Source organism: Pongo abelii, chromosome 3 (genome assembly GCF_028885655.2).
Source record: "Pongo abelii isolate AG06213 chromosome 3, NHGRI_mPonAbe1-v2.0_pri, whole genome shotgun sequence".
Lineage (NCBI taxonomy): Eukaryota > Metazoa > Chordata > Mammalia > Primates > Hominidae > Pongo > Pongo abelii.
In genome coordinates, this window is record NC_071988.2 from 131,402,423 (window position 1) to 131,417,942 (window position 15,520).

At 39.3% G+C, this 15,520-nt stretch overlaps 2 protein-coding genes across 2 annotated transcripts in view; both read left to right on the top strand.

The window, feature by feature from the left end:
• Positions 1 to 15,520, top strand: part of MCUB (mitochondrial calcium uniporter dominant negative subunit beta) — a 121,362-nt gene that overhangs the window by 103,754 nt on the left and 2,088 nt on the right. Inside the window, exons 5-7 of the mRNA XM_002815053.5 lie at positions 11,553 to 11,713; positions 13,419 to 13,622; positions 14,221 to 14,337. Coding sequence (XP_002815099.2) covers positions 11,553 to 11,713; positions 13,419 to 13,622; positions 14,221 to 14,337 — 482 coding nt within the window. The remainder of the gene's footprint in view (positions 1 to 11,552; positions 11,714 to 13,418; positions 13,623 to 14,220; positions 14,338 to 15,520) is intronic.
• Positions 4,493 to 4,967, top strand: LOC103890483 (HIG1 domain family member 1A, mitochondrial-like). Its single transcript, XM_054554307.2, has one exon. It carries the CDS (start codon positions 4,579 to 4,581, stop codon positions 4,858 to 4,860), a length of 282 nt encoding a protein of 93 aa, XP_054410282.1. The 5' UTR covers positions 4,493 to 4,578; the 3' UTR covers positions 4,861 to 4,967.

The window sequence follows — 15,520 nt, forward strand, 5'->3', positions numbered from 1 at the left end:
AATTTCACAGGGTACCAAATTTTAGGCTGCTTTGTTTTTTTCTCTCAATACTAAATATTTTATTCTACTTCTTGCTTGTATGATTTCAGAGAAGTCAGGTTTAATTTCTTTTTTTTCTCTGCTATAGCTAAGGGTTCCCCCCTCTCCCTGGCTTCTTTAAGAATTACTTTCTTTATCTTTGCTTTTCTGCAGTTTGAAAATGATATACCTATGTGTAGTTTTCTCTTGGCATTTGTTCTGCTTGTGTTCTCTGAGCTTACTGGATCTGTGGTTTGCTATCTGACATTAGTTTGGGGGGAATTCTCAGTCCTTAATCAAATAATTCTTCTGTTCCTTCCTTTCTTCTTCTAGTATTCTCATTACATACATGTTATTCATTTTGTAGTTGTCCTAAAGTTCTTGGATATTCTGTTCTTTTTTTTTTTTCAGTCTTTTTTCTCTTTGCTTACCAGTTTTGAAAGTTTCTAATGAAAAATCCTTAAGCTCAGAGATTCTTTCTTCACCTATGTTTCATCTACTAACAAGCCCATTAAAGGCATTCTTCCTTTCCATTACAATGCTTTATCTCTAGCATTTTATTTGGATTCTTTCTTAGAATTTCCATCTGTCTTCTTACATTACCCATCTGTTCTTGCATGTTATCTACTTTTTCTAGTAGATTCCTTAGCATACTATTTGTAGTTATTTCAAGTTGCTAGTCTGATAATTCCAACGTTCCTGCCATGCTGGCTCTCGGTCTGATGCTTATTCTGTCTGTTCAAACTGTGTTTTTTGCCTTTTAGTAAGTCTTGTAATTTTATGTTAAAAACTGGATGTGATATACTGGATAAAGGGAACTGCAGTAAATACGCCTTTTATAATATAGTGATAAAGTAAGGTATGGAGGGGAAGTGTTCTGTAGTCCTATGATTAAGGGGACTAGGTCTCAGTCTTTTAGTGAGCCTGTACCCCTGGACTTTGAACTTCACAAGTGCTTCTCAGCCCTTCCCCCACCCCCCACCACCTTAGGTGGGATAGGATGGTTACAGGGTGCTGAAGTTGGATTTTTCTTTTCCCCTAGGTTAACTAAGCTCTAATGAAATCCCAATCGGTTAGGCTCTGGGAAAATAATTTACCTTGTGGACAGTCCTTGTTAAGAGTAACAGAATTTGGCCAGGCACGGTGGCTCACGCCTTTAATCCCGGCACTTTGAGAGGCTGAGGGAGGGGGTATCACTAGGTCAGGAGTTCAAGATCAGCCTGCCAACATGGTGAAACCCCCGTCTCCACTAAAAATACAAAAATTAGCTGGGCATGGTGGCAGGCGCCTGTAATCCCAGGTACTCGGGAGGCTGAGGCAGGAGAATCGCTTGAACCTAGAAGGCAGAAGCTGTAGTGAGCCAAGATCATGTCATTGCACTCCAGCCTGGGCAACAGAGCGAGGAAACTCTGTCTACTCCGTCTCCAAAAAAAAAAAAAAAAAAAACAAAACAAAACAAAAAAAAACAGAATTCTCTGGCATATTTCAAAATCACTACTTTTCCTTTCCTGCTGCCGTAAGGAGGAGATTTTTTTCTTCAGTTTTCACTGTGAGTACCTAGTAGAGCTCCTAGAAGTGAAACTCACAAAAGTGTGGGAATGCCCCCACCTATGGGACTCCCTGGAATGCTTACATTTCAAGAGTTGTCCACACTGAGCCTCCAGCAATTTGTCAGTTACAGTTCAGGTTTTCCTACCCTGGTACTGATTCTTTGCAGATTTCTGCTCATGAGTCTCTGCTTCGCTAAGTTGTCATTGTCTATATTTATCTATCTTTTCAATTTTGGGGACAGCAATTTTCCCTCTAACGTTAGTTTTCTTATGCATCTAAGAAGAGTTGTTGATTTTCATTGTATTCAGCCATTTATTAATTGTTAGGATGGACTGACAACTTTGGAGTTTTTTATGTCAGACAGGAAACTGGAAGTCTTAACTCTTTCTTAAAATGAGCTTTTTTCATCTCAAATTACCATTTTGGCCATTAGCAATATTCTTTTGGACAGTTCTCAGCCATTATTAGTTCAAATATTGCTGCTTTTCCTTTCTCTCTTTTTTGTTCTTCTGGTAGTCCCATTATGCCTAAATTACACTTGTGCAATTGTCCCACAGTTCTTAGATATTTCGTTAGGTTTTTTTTTTTCCATTCTTTTTTCTCTTTGACTTTCAGTTTGAGAAGTTTCTGTTGGCATACCCCCAAGCTAACTGATTCTTTCCTCCCCAGTGTCTAGTCTACTGATGAGCCCATCAAAGGCATTCTTCATTTCTGTTACAGTGGTTTTTATTTCTAGCAATTCCTTTTGGTTCTTTCTAAGTTTGTATCTCTCCATTTACATTACTCATCTGTTCTTGCATATTGTACACTTTTTCCATTAGAGCCTTTAATCATAGTTGCTTTACTATCCTACTCTGATAATTCCAAAATCTCTGCCATATCAGAGCCTGGTTCTGATGCTTGTTTTGTCTCTTCAAACTGTGGTTGTTGTTGTTTTTTTCTTTGCCTTTTAGCTTGTCTTTAAATTTTTTGCTGAAAGCTAGATATGATGTATCAGGCAATAGAAACTGAGCTGAATAGGTCTTTAGTGTGAGGTTTTATGTGGCTAGGAGTTAGATGTTTAATGTTTGCTGTAGCTGTAGGTATCAGAGGCTTTCCTCTAGTGTCTTTATTTTTGTTTCCCCTGATGTTTTGGGGTTTCCCTATAAATTCTTTCTCAAATAGAATCTGTGCCTTGTATAAAACTGGAGCCCTGTTAATGTAGTGGTAAGATATTGAGGAGAGGAATCATTCTATAATCTTATTATTAAATATATGTATATGTATTTTTAATTGGGCCTGTGTCTCTAGAATGTAATCTTTACAAGAGTTTCTTAGCCTCTTTTATTCTCCTGTGTGAGGCAATAAGGCTAGAGGGGTCTGTAGTTGACTAATTGCCCTTTCTGCAAGTCAGATAAGGCTCTGGTAAAGTAGTTTCCTATTATGGAGGACATGTGCTCAGGGCTATTTCAGAATGGTTATTTTTCCTTTCCTCCTGCCCAAAGCAGGGAGAGTATTTTTCTCTGATCTCTGATCTTCACTGTGAGAACCTGGTAAGTTTCCAGGAAATAAAACTCATGAAAGTGTGGGAATTTTTCCTTCAATGCTAGTTCACACTGAGTGTCCAGCAATTCACCAATTACAGTTTAAGAATTCCGGCTAGTATTGGCTCCTGAGGCTTCTTCTCCCAGTAAGCTATAATTATAGACTGTTAAGGGTAGGAGGAAGAAATTCATAAGTCTATGCCTTAATAAATTGGTGATAAAATAAATAGATCAACAAATAATAGAAGGCTCTTACTTACAGTGAGGTGCTGAGCATCTACTGGTAAATGTGGGAGAGTTTCTGGAGGTGGAAAATCATCACGTTGCAGCCAAATTCTAGATCAGGCAAGAGCCATCAACAGGGAGGGAATTTAGATAAGAAACTGCTGTTAAAAAAAGTCTTCCAGCTTGAAGCAGCTCCAGCTAGCCATTATCTGTTACAGTTTGAACACCAGTGACTCCTGTGTCTTTGTGACTTGCTCCCTCTCCCCCTTTTTTTGTAAGTACTTTCTTACTTTTTGGTATAGAAAGATGATCCAGGTTGATCTTGTACCTATCATGTCCCATCACTTTTATCAGCCATTTCTCTGAGGACCCCTCAAACAAAAATAATTTTTAAAAATTTTAATTGTATATTATGTGGGATTTTCAAATACAAACAAGAAAAAAGAAATTAAAGTGAATCACTCATTTCAACACTTACAAACTTTCTTCCATTCTGAATTCTCTTTTAACATCAGGGCAGTATTTAACTGCAAAGAGAGAAGGGTGACAGAAATAGAAAAATATGGAAGAGGAAATCTCTGTTAAGATATTATACAACTTTCATGTCCAGTGAGTTCCTAACACCCTGGAAGGTCTTTCACTTGCTGTTCTTTGGGTTGCATTTATGAACAAACAAGTGGAAATAGATGTTTACAGGCCATCCCATTACTCTACATGACCTTCCCATCCCTCAAACCACCACATGGACCATAAGCCTTAGGTCTAAGTGGGATAAAGCACAACCTTCGCACTCCTGCCCGCTCATTAGAAAACCCCTCTTGCTGCCTGGAAGGGCTGTGTGTTGGGATTGAACTCCTAGGGCAGAAGCCTCCCTGGAGATGGGAGGTCAGTGAGCCCAGGTTTCCCTGGAACCTCAGCTTATGAAAACTGTATCAGACTTGCCAAGTCTCACAGTGTAAACAGGGACACAGCAGGTATAGTTGGAAGGAAAACAATGGCAGAGGAATCATACTGGATTAACTGAAAATGAAATTTATAAAATTACAAATTTGGAGTTTTCAAAAAAGTTATTTAAACTCCATTTAACTAAAATATTCCTAATACATTGCAAATGTGGATTTGAAAATTTGGGGTATGAAAATTAAGTTCACAAGGAAGACACATAAATGAGAAATAAGCTTCTGAAGAAAAGGAAAAGATCAGAAGCCGGTTGGCGGGTGAGAGGTTTTTTCGCTCTAGGGAGATTGTTCAAGCAATCATTATGTCAACAGGCACAGGTGTTTCCCTTCCTTCATATGAGGAAGATCAGGGATCCAAACTTACTCGAAAAGCTAAAGAGGCACCATTCGTACCCGTTGGAATAGCAGGTTTTACAGCAATTGTTGCATATGGATTATACAAACTGAAGAGCAGGGGAAATACTAAAATGTCCATTCATCTGATCCACATGCATGTGGCAGCCCAAGGCTTTGTTGTAGGAGCAATGACTGTTGGTATGGGTTATTCCATGTATCGGGAATTCTGGGCAAAACCTAAGCCTTAGAAGAAGAGATGCTGCTTTGGTCTCGTTGGAGGAGCTTGCTTTAGTTAGACGTCTCATTATTGAAGTTACCTATTATTGTTGGAAATAAACTAATTTGTATGGGTTTAGATGGTAACATGGCATTTTGAATATTGGCTTCCTTTCTTGCAGGCTTGATTTGCCTGGTGATAGAATTACTAGTGACTAGTTTACTAACTAGGTCATTCAAGGAAGTCAAGTTAACTTAAACATGTCACCTAAATGCACTTGATGGTGTTGAAATGTCCACCTTCTTAAATTTTTAAGATGAACTTAGTTCTAAAGAAGATAACAGGCCAATCCTGAAGGTACTCCCAGTTTGCTGCAGAACCTCACATATTTTGGATGTTGTATAAGAGTCCTGTTTGCCCCAGTTAATTCAACTTTTGTCTGCCTGTTTTGTGGACTGGCTGGCTCTGTTAGAACTCTGTCCAAAAAGTGCATGGAATATAATTTGTAAAGCTTCCCACAATTGACAATATATGTGCATGTGTTTAAACCAAATCCAGAAAGGTTAAACAATTGAGCTGCATAATAGTAGTATTTATTAAAGAATCACAATTGTAAACATGAGAATAACTTAAGGATTCTAGTTTAGTTTTTTGTAATTGCAAATTATATTTTTGCTGCTGATATATTAGAATAATTTTTAAATGTCATCTTGAAATAGAAATATGTATTTTAAGCACTCATGCAAAGGTAAATGAACACTTTTTAAATGTGTGTGTTGCTTATTTTTTACATAAGAATTGTAAACATTGAACTGAACAAATTACCTATAACAGATTTGATTAATGACTTACGAGCAAGCTGGTTTGGCCAGACGGTATACCCAAACTTTTATATAATATACAGAAGGCTATTAAGCTTGTGAAATTCTCTTGTCTAATCTGAATTTACATTCCATGGTGATAACATGGTATATGTATTGTTATTAAAGTAAGTGACCCATGTCAAAAAAAAAAAAAAAAAGAAAAGGTAAAGAATAATTATCTCATTTTTGGCCTTTATTAGGAGATGCCACAGACAAATGTTATGAGTCAGTTTAGGTTGGTGGCGTAACATGAATTCTGTGGTACCCGTGCTTCTGAAAGAGCAGAGCCAAGGGCACTCATTGTTGAACTCAGATAAACATTTCGTGGCACTTGACAAAGACTCTCAACCTTGACTAAACTGCAGTCAGGTTCCTCAGAACCCTCTTCTCAACCAGGCGTTAACCATGGCCTATAAAAACTGTAAACTCTCAGCACAGATTTTGTCAACACTGCCCCCCTCACACCACACACACTAAGAGACTTGAACAAACATTTGCATAGTTTCTAATAGCTCAAGGCCACATCATTTGGATGACAACTCTGGTTCTTTTAGAATGTCTGTCTGAGAAAGCTCAGTACCATCTGGAAAATTTACTGTTTATTCCAGCCAAAACCTGGTGATAGGTCAATAAGCCATACAACCTCATCTTTAGAGCAGTGCTGTACTTTGAGTATGTTCCCCAAAGTTGATGTGTTGGAAACTTGATCCCCAGTGTTGTGGTGTTGGGATGTGAGGCGTTATTGGGAGGTGTTCAGCTCATGGGGGCACTGCCCTAATGAATAGATGAATGCCATTTTCACTGGAGAGGTTATCTTAGCAGTAGGTTCCTTATAAAAGGATGAGTTTGGCCCCTTCTTGTGCTGTTGTGCATACACACTTGCTTTCTCTCTGCCTCCCTTTTGCCATGGGATGATGCAGCAAGAAGGTTCTCACCAGATATGCCAACACCTTGGTCTTGGACTTCCTAGACTCCAGAACTGTGAGGAAATAAAATGTTGTTCTTCATAAGTTGCCCAGTCTGTGATATTCTGCTATTGCAGCAGAAAACAGATTAAGACAGAAAATTGGTACCAGGAGTGGGGTTATAAGAAATATCTGAAAAGGTGGAAGTGGTTTTGGAATTTGGTAATGGGCAAAGGCGGGAAGAGTTTGGAAGAGCAGACTAGAAAAAGCCTATATTGCCATGAACAGAGTGTTAAGGACAATTCTGGTCAGGGCTCGGAAGAGAATACCTGTAGGAAGTCTGAAAGTTTTTAGAGATTTACTTAAGTGGTCATGATCAGAATGTTGGTAGAAATATCGATGGTAGGCTGGGTGTGGTGACTCACACCCTATAATCCCAGCACTTTAGGAGGCTGAGGCGGGTGGATCACTTGAGGTCAGGAGTTTGAGACCAGTGTGGCCAACATGGTGAAACCTTGTCTCTACTAAAAATCCAAAAATATATATGTGGTAAAGGCCAATCTGATAAGCTCTTTGAAATGAGGAATATCTTGAACTGGAAGCTGGAATAAACACCATTATTGTTATGGACTTGCAAAGAACTTCTGCGCCCTCACCAGAATTGCCCTTAATACTCTGTTCATGACAATACAGGCCTCTTCTAGTGTGCTCTTCCAAACTCTTCCAGCCTTTGCCCATTACCAAATTCCAAAGCCACTTCTACCTTTTCAGGTATTTGTTATAGCAGTAACTCTGCTCCTAGTACTAATTTTCTGTCTTAATCTGTTTTCTGCTGCAATGGCAGAATATCACAGACTGGGCAGTTACAAAGAATTGTTCTCATATCCAAGGGCTTTATGGAAGGCATAATTTAAGAGTGACAAACTAAGATACCTGGCAGAAGAAAATTCTAAGCAAAATATTGAAGAATCTGCATGGTTTCTTTAACTGCATACAGTAAAATGAGAGGAGAATTGATTTAAAGACAGAATTCACAATTAAAAATGAGGCAGAATGTAAAATATTTGGAAAATTCACAGCTGCCCCTGAGAATCCAGAACTTTAGAGCTACCAGTGTGCAGCAGCATCCTGAGAGAGCTGCAGGCATGAAACCTCGACCTGTAAGAGCTACTGCCTGGGCTGAGCCCAGCAAAGCCACGGGGGCAGGACTGCCCAAGATTTTGAGGACCTGACCCCTGCTTCAGTGTATCCACAAGGTGGCATATGAATTCAAAGATTGTTCTGAAGTTTTAAGATCTAATGTTGTTTACCCTGTTGGGTTTTGGACTTACTTGGGACCAGTTACCTCTTTTTTCCTCTTTCTCCCTTTTGCAGTGGAAATATCTATCCCATACCTATCCAACCATTGTATTTTGGAAGTACAAACTCCAGCTGTGAGTTTGATTTCAGACTCACAGCTGGAAGATAATTTGCTTCAGGATGAATCATGCCTTGATTCTTGCCCATATCTGATTTAGATGAGACTTTGGAATTGGACTTTTGAGTAGATGCTTGGGACTATTGGGATGGAGTGAATGTATTTTGTGTGTGAAAAGGACATGAATTTGAGGGGCCAGAGGCAGAATGCTATGGTTTGAATGTGTCCCTCAAAATTCATGTGTTAGAAACTTGATCCCTAATGCAAAGCTGTTGGGAAGTGGGACATTTTAGAGGTGTTTAGGTCATGAGGACCAACATGAGTGGATTAATGTCATTATCATGGGAGTGTGTTTGTTATCTTGGCAGTGGGTTCCTTAATAAAGGACAAGTTCAGCCCCTGCTTGCTCTCTCTCACCCATGTGATGCTTTCTGCTACATTATGATGCAGCAAGAAGGCCCTTGTCAGATGCTGGTGCATTGATCTTGGATTTCCTAGCCTCCACTAACAAATTTCTGTTCCTTGTAAGGAAACAAATTTTTGTTCCTTGTAAATTACAGGGTCTGTGGTATTTTGTTATAGAAGCAGAAAGTGGACTCAGACAAGCAGTTACTTTAGAAAGCTTGCAATTATGAACTTTCTCTCCCACTTTGAGGGGTGTATATATATTATATATATTTTATATATATATATTATATATATATAATATATATGTTTTATATATATATATATATTTTAATATATATATATATTTTTTTTTTTTTTTGATACAGAGTCTCTCTCTGTTGCCCAGGCTGGAGTGCAATGGTGCAATCTTGGCTCACTGCAACCTCTGCCTCCCGGGTTCAAGCAATTCTCCTGCCTCAGCCTCCTGAGTAGCTGGGCCTACAGGTGTGCACCACCATGCCCAGCTGATTTTTATATTTTTAGTAGAGATGGGCTTTCACTCTGTTGGCCAGGCTGATCTCAAACTCCTGAACCCAGGTGATCCACCCACCTTGGCCTCCCAAAGTGCTGGGATTACAGGCGTGAACCACCTCACCTGGCCTGAGGGTATAAATTTTTTTATCACCCAGACCTGTCTTCTCAAGGACTTGGGAGTCTCTCTTTGAAATGCTAATGTTCAAGGACATAACTCTGGCTCTTACTCCCAACCCGTGGGTGCCTGGCTCTGACTTGCATCCTGTCATAAGATATGAGAAGTTTATTTCTCTTCTGGATAGGTACCAATTAACAAACCCAGATGGCCCAGTAACATTAACCAACTATCCACTTTTTGTAAATTTTCATTTCCCTGACTCTATTCAAGCCCCTGCTGTTCACCCTGCCCATTCTGTCATTCTTTCTTTAAAACAGTCATCTCTGCACAAATTGAAGTTGAGTTCAGTTCACACTGGACCCTATTGCAATAGTTATTAATAAAATTTACCCTTGCTGTTTTAGTGCCCAGCTTTGTCTATCTTCCATCTATGCCTTTTCTCTGTATGTATATCTTTTACTTACCAATACATTTTTCATTAACAAAAGGACTCTGACTCTTCTACAGATCTCAAAGCCTAAAAGGGAACACCTAGCTTTCACCCCTCTGTGGCAGCTATAGCCTAGACTATGGAAGGGGGTAAAGACCACAGCAGTCTTGAATTGGGTAGTGATGGAAGAAAAATAACTTCAGGACTACTGACACAAACTGGAAAACTTACTGGGCTGATACCAACTCTAGACATATGTCTTTCTTGTCTGCAGTTGTTTGCTGCTGCCTGGTGGGAAGGTCCATCTTCCCTTCGTGTCACCTTGTCCTCCCTCAGGTTCTCTTAACAGTGATAATGAACAATCACAGCCCTCAGAAAGGTGTCAATCTGAGGGACTTCTCATAGGCAGAGCCTAATTTTATATGGACTTATAAACCCATAGAGGAGGTGGGATCAGGGAAGTCTATAATCAAGAGAACTTTATATTAAAAACTCTGAAACCGTAACTCCTGTTAAGAGTTGAAAAATAATTTTCCCTTTACTCTTAGTTCTTAGCTGGGATGGACCCCTGTGATAAGAGAGATTACTAAGAAAAAAACAAACAGTAGTTTATTAATGTGTATATTTCATAGACACATGGGAGGTATCCAAGGAATGAGTAATTCTCAAAGAGGTGGCTCTGAACCTCAGCTGATAGAGCATCTTCAAAGAACAATACATTTTTAGAGTTGTGACAAGTCAAAGGAAAAGGGCCTTGAGTCTCTAGGGGCAGCAAATTGTGGAAAAGCAAATAAGTTGGTTAAAGGTAGTCAAAAGCTACTGAACTTTGTCATGTAGATTCCTCTGGTGCAGTCTCCAAGCTGAAAAGGGTCTAAAGTTGTCTCTGGTGATCTACCTTTGTTCTTTCTGGTAGAGAGTGTTACCGGGGGTCCTTGCACCCAGAGCTCCCAAGATGGTGGTGGGCCACTTCCAAGATGGTGGCAAGCCTCGTGTTCTCTGACCTGGGGTTCTTGGCCTCACAGATTCTAAGGAACGGAATCTTGGGCCATGCAGTGAGTGTTATAGCTCTATTAGAAGTCGTGGGTCACGGAAGACAACCATGGAACCCAGTGACTAGTGTTCAGCCCAATTAGGACAAACCCAGGCACTTAGCCGTGCAGGAACAAATGGCAAGCCTTTAGCCCGATCTGGAGCGGCAAAGGGGTGCCTCACTGGATCAGGAGCACAGTGGACACCCTGCTGGATCCGGAAGAATGGAAGTCAGCAGCGAGTCTGCTAGGGCGGCAAAACAGCAGTGGTGGACGGCAAGCGAAAGCTCAGCTCGAGCAGTAACAAACACGGACCAGATGAGTGCAGTTGCAAGATTTAATAGCGTGAAATAGAGTGAAAACAGAGCTCCCATACAAAGGGAGGGGACCCAAAGGGAGTTGCCACTGCCAGCTCGAATGCCTGGGTTTATATCCGGATCCTTGTCCCTCCCGCTGTGCTCTCAGGCAATAGATGATTGGCTATTTCTTTACCTCCTGTTTTTGCCTAATTAGCATTTTAGTGAGCTCTCTGATTGGTTGGGTGTGAACTAAGTTGCAAGCCCCGTGTTTAAAGGTGGATGCGGTCACCTTCCCAGCTAGGCTTAGGGATTCTTAGTTGGCCTAGGAAATCCAGCTAGTCCTGTCTCTCAAGAGGTCTTTGTAAAATTTGTGTCCTGCTTTTGGGCAAATAGGGAGAGGCCGGAGAGCCTTTCTTGTATCTGCTTATGCTCAGTTGCCTTCAGTTGAAAATAATCCTTATGCCAAAGTGTCATGGTTTTTGGTGACTTTTTTTTTTTACCTTGTATATGAACTGCCTTTCAGATCCACACTTTGTTGTTTACTGTGACTCTCTTTGTTGAAAAGTACACTTGAACTGCTTTTCAAATGTATATTACACCTTTGTTTACATGTTTGTACACCAGCTTCCTTACCCTGTGGATCCTAAAATAATATTTGGAAAGAGAATTGGGGACTGAAAGACTTACACACCCTGCAAGAACAATGTGGTGACTGGCTTGTTTCCCTTGTGTCTTTTCTCAGAAAAACCAAGTAATGAGCACACTGCTGAGATGGAACATACGAAATCCTTGGTTCATAGACTATTTACAGTCTTGCATTTAGAAGAGTCTCAGAAAAAGAGAGAGCACCATTTACTGGAGGAAATTGACCACCTGAAGGAACAGCTGCAGCCCCTTGAACAGGTTAGGAAGCATCACGGTTGAGTATATTTGAAAATAATACCTAGTGTTTATTGAGTGCTCCTCATGTGAGCATTTTTCTGAATGCTTTCCATATGCTAATTTTCTCCTTTACTCCTCACAAAAAACCTGTAAGTTCAGTACTTTTATCTTCCTCATTTTTCAGATGAGGAAACTGAGCAACAGAGCTATATCGCTAATACATGGTAGAGCCTGGACTTGAGCTCACGTGGCCTGTGTTCAGAGCTGCCATCTTAAACTCTATGCCATGCTTCCTCTCCAGAGATCAGTCATAATGTCTCTGTAAATAAGTATAATATGAGCAGGGCACTAGCTGGAGTCCTACCTCCCTTTCCTTTTTAGAGAATAGGCCCAGAGCCCCTGCTGTGCCTAACAGAATTGCAGCTGGAAAGTTGGTAATGGCTAGCATCTAAAGTTAATCAATGGTGTGGAAAAAATAACTTTGATTTGGGGGGATAGTTGGGGAAATTGGTTTGTTTCAAGGGAAAGAATTGCATTCTTTAGACTTATAATCCCATTTGTGATTTTTATTTCAATGGGAAGGTATATGTGTATCTTTGAAAACGAATGGAAAGTTTCTGGAGATGTAAGGAAGTTTTAATAGTGATTACCTCTAAGGGTATTTGGAGGATGGCAGAAAGAGGGACTTTTTTTTTTTTTTTAATTGTTTACCATTTTAGTTTTTTCTTTACTTATATTTACTTGAATTAAAATTTAAAAATCTAAAGTTTTCCTCCCACCCTGTCCTCCACACCTATGAATCATTCTATATTCTCCACACCTATGAATCATTTCAGATTTCCTTTGTGTACAAAGACAAATATAGTCTTATTTTGTTCTCTTTCTCAGAAAAGGAAGCACACTATTATGCACTATTCTAATCTTCTTTCACTGTATTATAGAAATCTCCCTTTATTGGCACAGAGCTTCATTACAGTTGTGTAATATCTTGATGGGCATATGGATTCTTTTTGGACTTCAGCTATTAAGAATGAATCTGTAATGGGTTTTGTGTATGCAGGTATATATTCAGAATGAATTCCTAGAAGTAGAATTGCTGCGTCAAATAGGCCTCTAGTTTTAGTTGGGTTTCAGAGGATGACTTCTGAGTTTTTCATTGTATACTTTACTATTCATTTTTCCAAGGGCAGTTATTACCTTTATAATTTTAAAAACATTTATTAATGAGCTGATTTGAAATGAGTATTTATTCATTCATGTATGTTTTATAAATTGTTTTTCCATATGTCTGACCTCTTCAAAGAAATGCAGATGTGCATTTGTTCAAGAGTTCCTTTTCTTTTTTCTTTTTTTTTTTTTTTTTTGACACGGAGTCTTGCACTGTCGCCCAGGCTGGAGTGCAGTGGAGTGATCTTGGCTCACTGCAAGCTCCGCCTCCTGGGTTCATGCCATTCTCCTGCCTCAGCCTCCCGAGTATCTGGGACTACAGGCGCCTGCCACCACGCCCGGCTAATTTTTTGTATTTTTAGTAGAGACGGGGTTTCACCGTGTTAACCAGGATGGTCTTGATCTCCTGACCTTGTGATCCGCCCACCTCAGCCTCCCAAAGTGCTGAGATTACAGGCGTGAGCCACCGCGCCTGGCAAGAGTTCCTTTTCATTTTGCTTTTTGTCCCTTTAGTTGGTGTATTTGTAAACAGAATTAACAGTTTTTCATTCCCCTTCAGGTGAAAGCTGGAATAGAAGCTCATTCGGAAGCCAAAACCAGCAGACTCCTGTGGGCTGGATTGGCACTGCTGTCCATTCAGGGTGGGGCACTGGCCTGGCTCACGTGGTGGGTGTACTCCTGGGATATCATGGAACCAGTTACATACTTCATCACATTTGCAAATTCTATGGTCTTTTTTGCATACTTTATAGTCACTCGACAGGTGAGTAGTTTGTTAGGAAAATGGTAAGTTAGAACATCTTTGCAAAGAATGTCTTATCTAAGCAATGAGCAAAAAAGCCTTTTTATTTACTGAATTACTGCCATCTGGTTTTTATGAGCTGGTAAATTTTTTATTGTTTTTCACAAGACTGAATGAAGACTCAGAACACAGAGAAATTATATATAACTTCTTTGGAGAAGTAATTAGTGTAACACACAAATTCCTCCATTGGGATAAACATGTGTTCTCTGTGCCCTCATTTATAAATAAAACTGAATTTGCATTGCAAAACATTCAGTAACATCAGCTTTGTCTCATGGTTATTTAATATGCCCAAAATCTCCCTTTTCTTATTTCTTCCTTCTTCTTTCCCATTATGTATAATTTCTCTTCCCAGCTTGCCTGTTTTTGAAAGGAGCAGCAGATCTTAAATGAGACTAAATGTTTTATTTGTGTTGGCTTATGCTTACTCATGGCCATTGCAAATATTTCACTCATTCATCTGCCTTCTTTTGCTTTGGTGTTGCTGAGTCAAGTATCTTTCTTACAGAGGCATTATGTTCATTCAAAACATGTTATTTTCTTTTTTTTTTTTAAGGATTATACTTACTCAGCTGTTAAAAGTAGGCAGTTTCTTCAGTTCTTCCACAAGAAATCAAAGCAACAGCATTTTGATGTGCAGCAATATAACAAGTTAAAAGAAGACCTTGCTAAGGTATACTACAAATACATCTTATAGCTGGTTTGTTTGGGAGCCAGAACTTAGTATCAGGGAAGTATAATTGGTGGCTCATCCTCACAAATTAAATCTTGGTCCTGGATTTCTGTGTGTTGTGGGATTGTTCATGGAAATAGTTGACATATTTCATATTAATTTCATATCCCACAGTTTTACTCTTCTGTACATGAAGATAGCTTTAAATATGTGTGTTAAAATTTCTTAAATGACTTGAGATAGTAAAATAAAAGTTTTCACTGGAAATCCATTTCTAAGCAAATAATAAAAAATAGAATTTTAGGAAGGTGAACACTGTGATAAGGAACTTAAGGTATTTATAAGTTTCTTTTCCCTAAAGATAGAAGAATCATTATAGTATTCCTCCCTTCATCTTTTTCCCTTCTGAAAGGCACTTACTCAGGTATACACTGCTAGAAAGTGAAGGAACCATGGTACGAACACAAGTTTGATTTCGGAGTCTATATTCTTAAGTACTTTTTTACAATCTGCTTGTTAGCCAGTTATCTCTGACCTCCCAATTTACTCATTAACTTTGTTCAGATGGTGACTTCTCAGCACATCACTGGATTTTTCATTTTTATCAGTAATTTCATAACAAAAAAGTTTAGTAAAAATATCCTCCATTGCTCAATGCATGCTTGTTTAGTAGTTGGTAATCAAACCTTTTGTTATGTGTACTTTCTAAATTACTCATCCCTAAAATTTAAAACAGAATCACTCAAATTTTGTAGTCCAAAAATTGAAGGACATTTTAATTTAATTTTTTTTTTGAGACAGATTCTTGCTGTTGCCCAGACTATAGTGGTGCAATCTCAGTTCACTGCAACCTCCGCCTCCTGGGTTCAAGTGATTCTTGTGCCTCAGTCTCCTGAGTTAGCTGTGATTATAGGCGCCCGCCACCACACCTGGCTACTTTTTGTATTTTTAGTAGAGACAGTTTCACTATGTTGTCGAGGCTGGTCTCAAACTCCTAACCTCAAGTGATCCGCCTGCCTTGGCCTCCCAAAGTGTTAGGATTACAGGTGTGAGCCACCATGTCCAGCCAAGCCTTTTTAAAAAATGTATTTTATTTCATATAGTCATTCTATAGGAAAAATATAATGATTTAAAAAAAAATTTGTGGATTCCCTTATATTTGAATAATCCTATCTGAGAAGGC

Bases quoted from the DNA above. Each gene is read 5' to 3' on its own strand.
- LOC103890483 (XM_054554307.2), top strand. From the start codon at position 4,579: ATGTCAACAGGCACAGGTGTTTCCCTTCCTTCATATGAGGAAGATCAG.